Source organism: Merops nubicus, unplaced genomic scaffold (genome assembly GCF_000691845.1).
Source record: "Merops nubicus isolate BGI_N331 unplaced genomic scaffold, ASM69184v1 scaffold40377, whole genome shotgun sequence".
NCBI classification, from domain to species: domain Eukaryota; kingdom Metazoa; phylum Chordata; class Aves; order Coraciiformes; family Meropidae; genus Merops; species Merops nubicus.
Genome location: NW_008621654.1, coordinates 1360 through 2650, shown reverse-complemented (window position 1 = coordinate 2650; position 1291 = coordinate 1360). Strand labels below are relative to the sequence as shown.

The window sequence follows — 1291 nt, the reverse complement described above, 5'->3', positions numbered from 1 at the left end:
GTGCCAGGGCTGCCAGCCCGGGGGCAGCTCTGTCCAGGCTCAGGGAGGAAGGTCCGTCCGTCCTCCCCAGCTGGCTCCTGAAAGGAAAGGGGGGTTCTTTTTCCCAGCTGAAGAGCTGAGGTAGCCCAGCGGGTCTGCTGGCCACGGGCAAACAGGCGCCAGGTGCTTGGTGCCAGCTGGGCACCAGGATGGTGCAGGGATGTGGGGAGGTGCCAGCTTGGCTCCTCTCTGCCCACCCGTCACCTGGGTCACCGATGGCTCGGGACAAGCCTGGGGGGTGGCAGGGACCCCAGGGTGGCTCTAGGGGGGAGGCTGAAGGATATCCCCCAAGGAACCCCTGGAGGACCTCAGCCCACAGGCACAGGCAGCAGCTTTGCTCCAACCCAAAGTTGGGATCCGGGCACCCAAGTTGGCGCTGGGCATCGCCAAGCCCGGGGCTGCCAGGGCACCGAGGTGCCCGGGGGATGTCCCCGGGTCTCTCCCTCTGCTGTCTGAAGGGGGCGGGGGGAGAGTTTATGACGTGGATTTGAATGCCCGACGGGGATTTGAAGCCGGTGGCCGGGTGGGCTCGGCGCTGCCGGCTCAGCGGTCACATGAGCCCCTTGTTCGGAGCCTTTGTCTCTCTCCGTGACGCCCAGGAGCTGCCTTTTGGGCAACCTCCACCACCTCTGGCCGGAGACCTCGCCGAGATGCTCACACGGGATTATTTGTCCCGTTTTTCCTCCCCGGGGTGGGTTTGTGGAAGTCTTCTGTGCTTGGTGGTGCATTTGAACCCCCCCCGGTTCGTTTGTGAGAGATGAGCTTTATTAATTGTTAATTGAATCAGCACTGGAGGCTGCTGTGGGTGACCTGGGAGCTGCAAACCTCCTGCTCAGCCCCCCAGAAGGATTTTTCCAGGGTCCCCGTTCACCGCAGGGGTCGGAGCGAGGGGGTTTGGTGCCAGCAGGTTTGCAGGGAGACTGAACCTGTGGCAGGAAAACCCTGTGAGCAGCAGCACCGAGTTTGTGCCAGCTCCAGGATTCGGGTTTCCAGGGCAGGGTTTGCACTGGCACTGAGGGAGTCACGTCTCCAGTCACTGGGGATGGGCACAGTGGCCAGTCAGTGGCACCTGGGCCAGAGCATCACCCTCAGGGTTACAGAATGGGGGGTCCTGGAGAACCTTTTCCCTTTTTCCCCTTTTCCCTTTTTTCCTTTCCCCTTTTCCATTTTCCCTTTCCCCTTTTCCCCTTTTCCCTTTTCCCTTTTTCCCTTTTTCCCTTTTTCCCTTTTCCCTTTTCCCTTTTTCCCTTTT

The 1291-nt window shown here is 60.8% G+C and overlaps 1 protein-coding gene across 1 annotated transcript in view; it reads left to right on the top strand.

The window, feature by feature from the left end:
* Window positions 1–593: 593 nt before the first annotated feature.
* Window positions 594–1291, top strand: part of ZNF414 (zinc finger protein 414) — a gene marked incomplete at its 3' end in the record, with an annotated part of 1972 nt that continues 1274 nt past the window's right edge. Inside the window, exon 1 of the mRNA XM_008944552.1 lies at window positions 594–730. Coding sequence (XP_008942800.1) covers window positions 594–730 — 137 coding nt within the window. The remainder of the gene's footprint in view (window positions 731–1291) is intronic.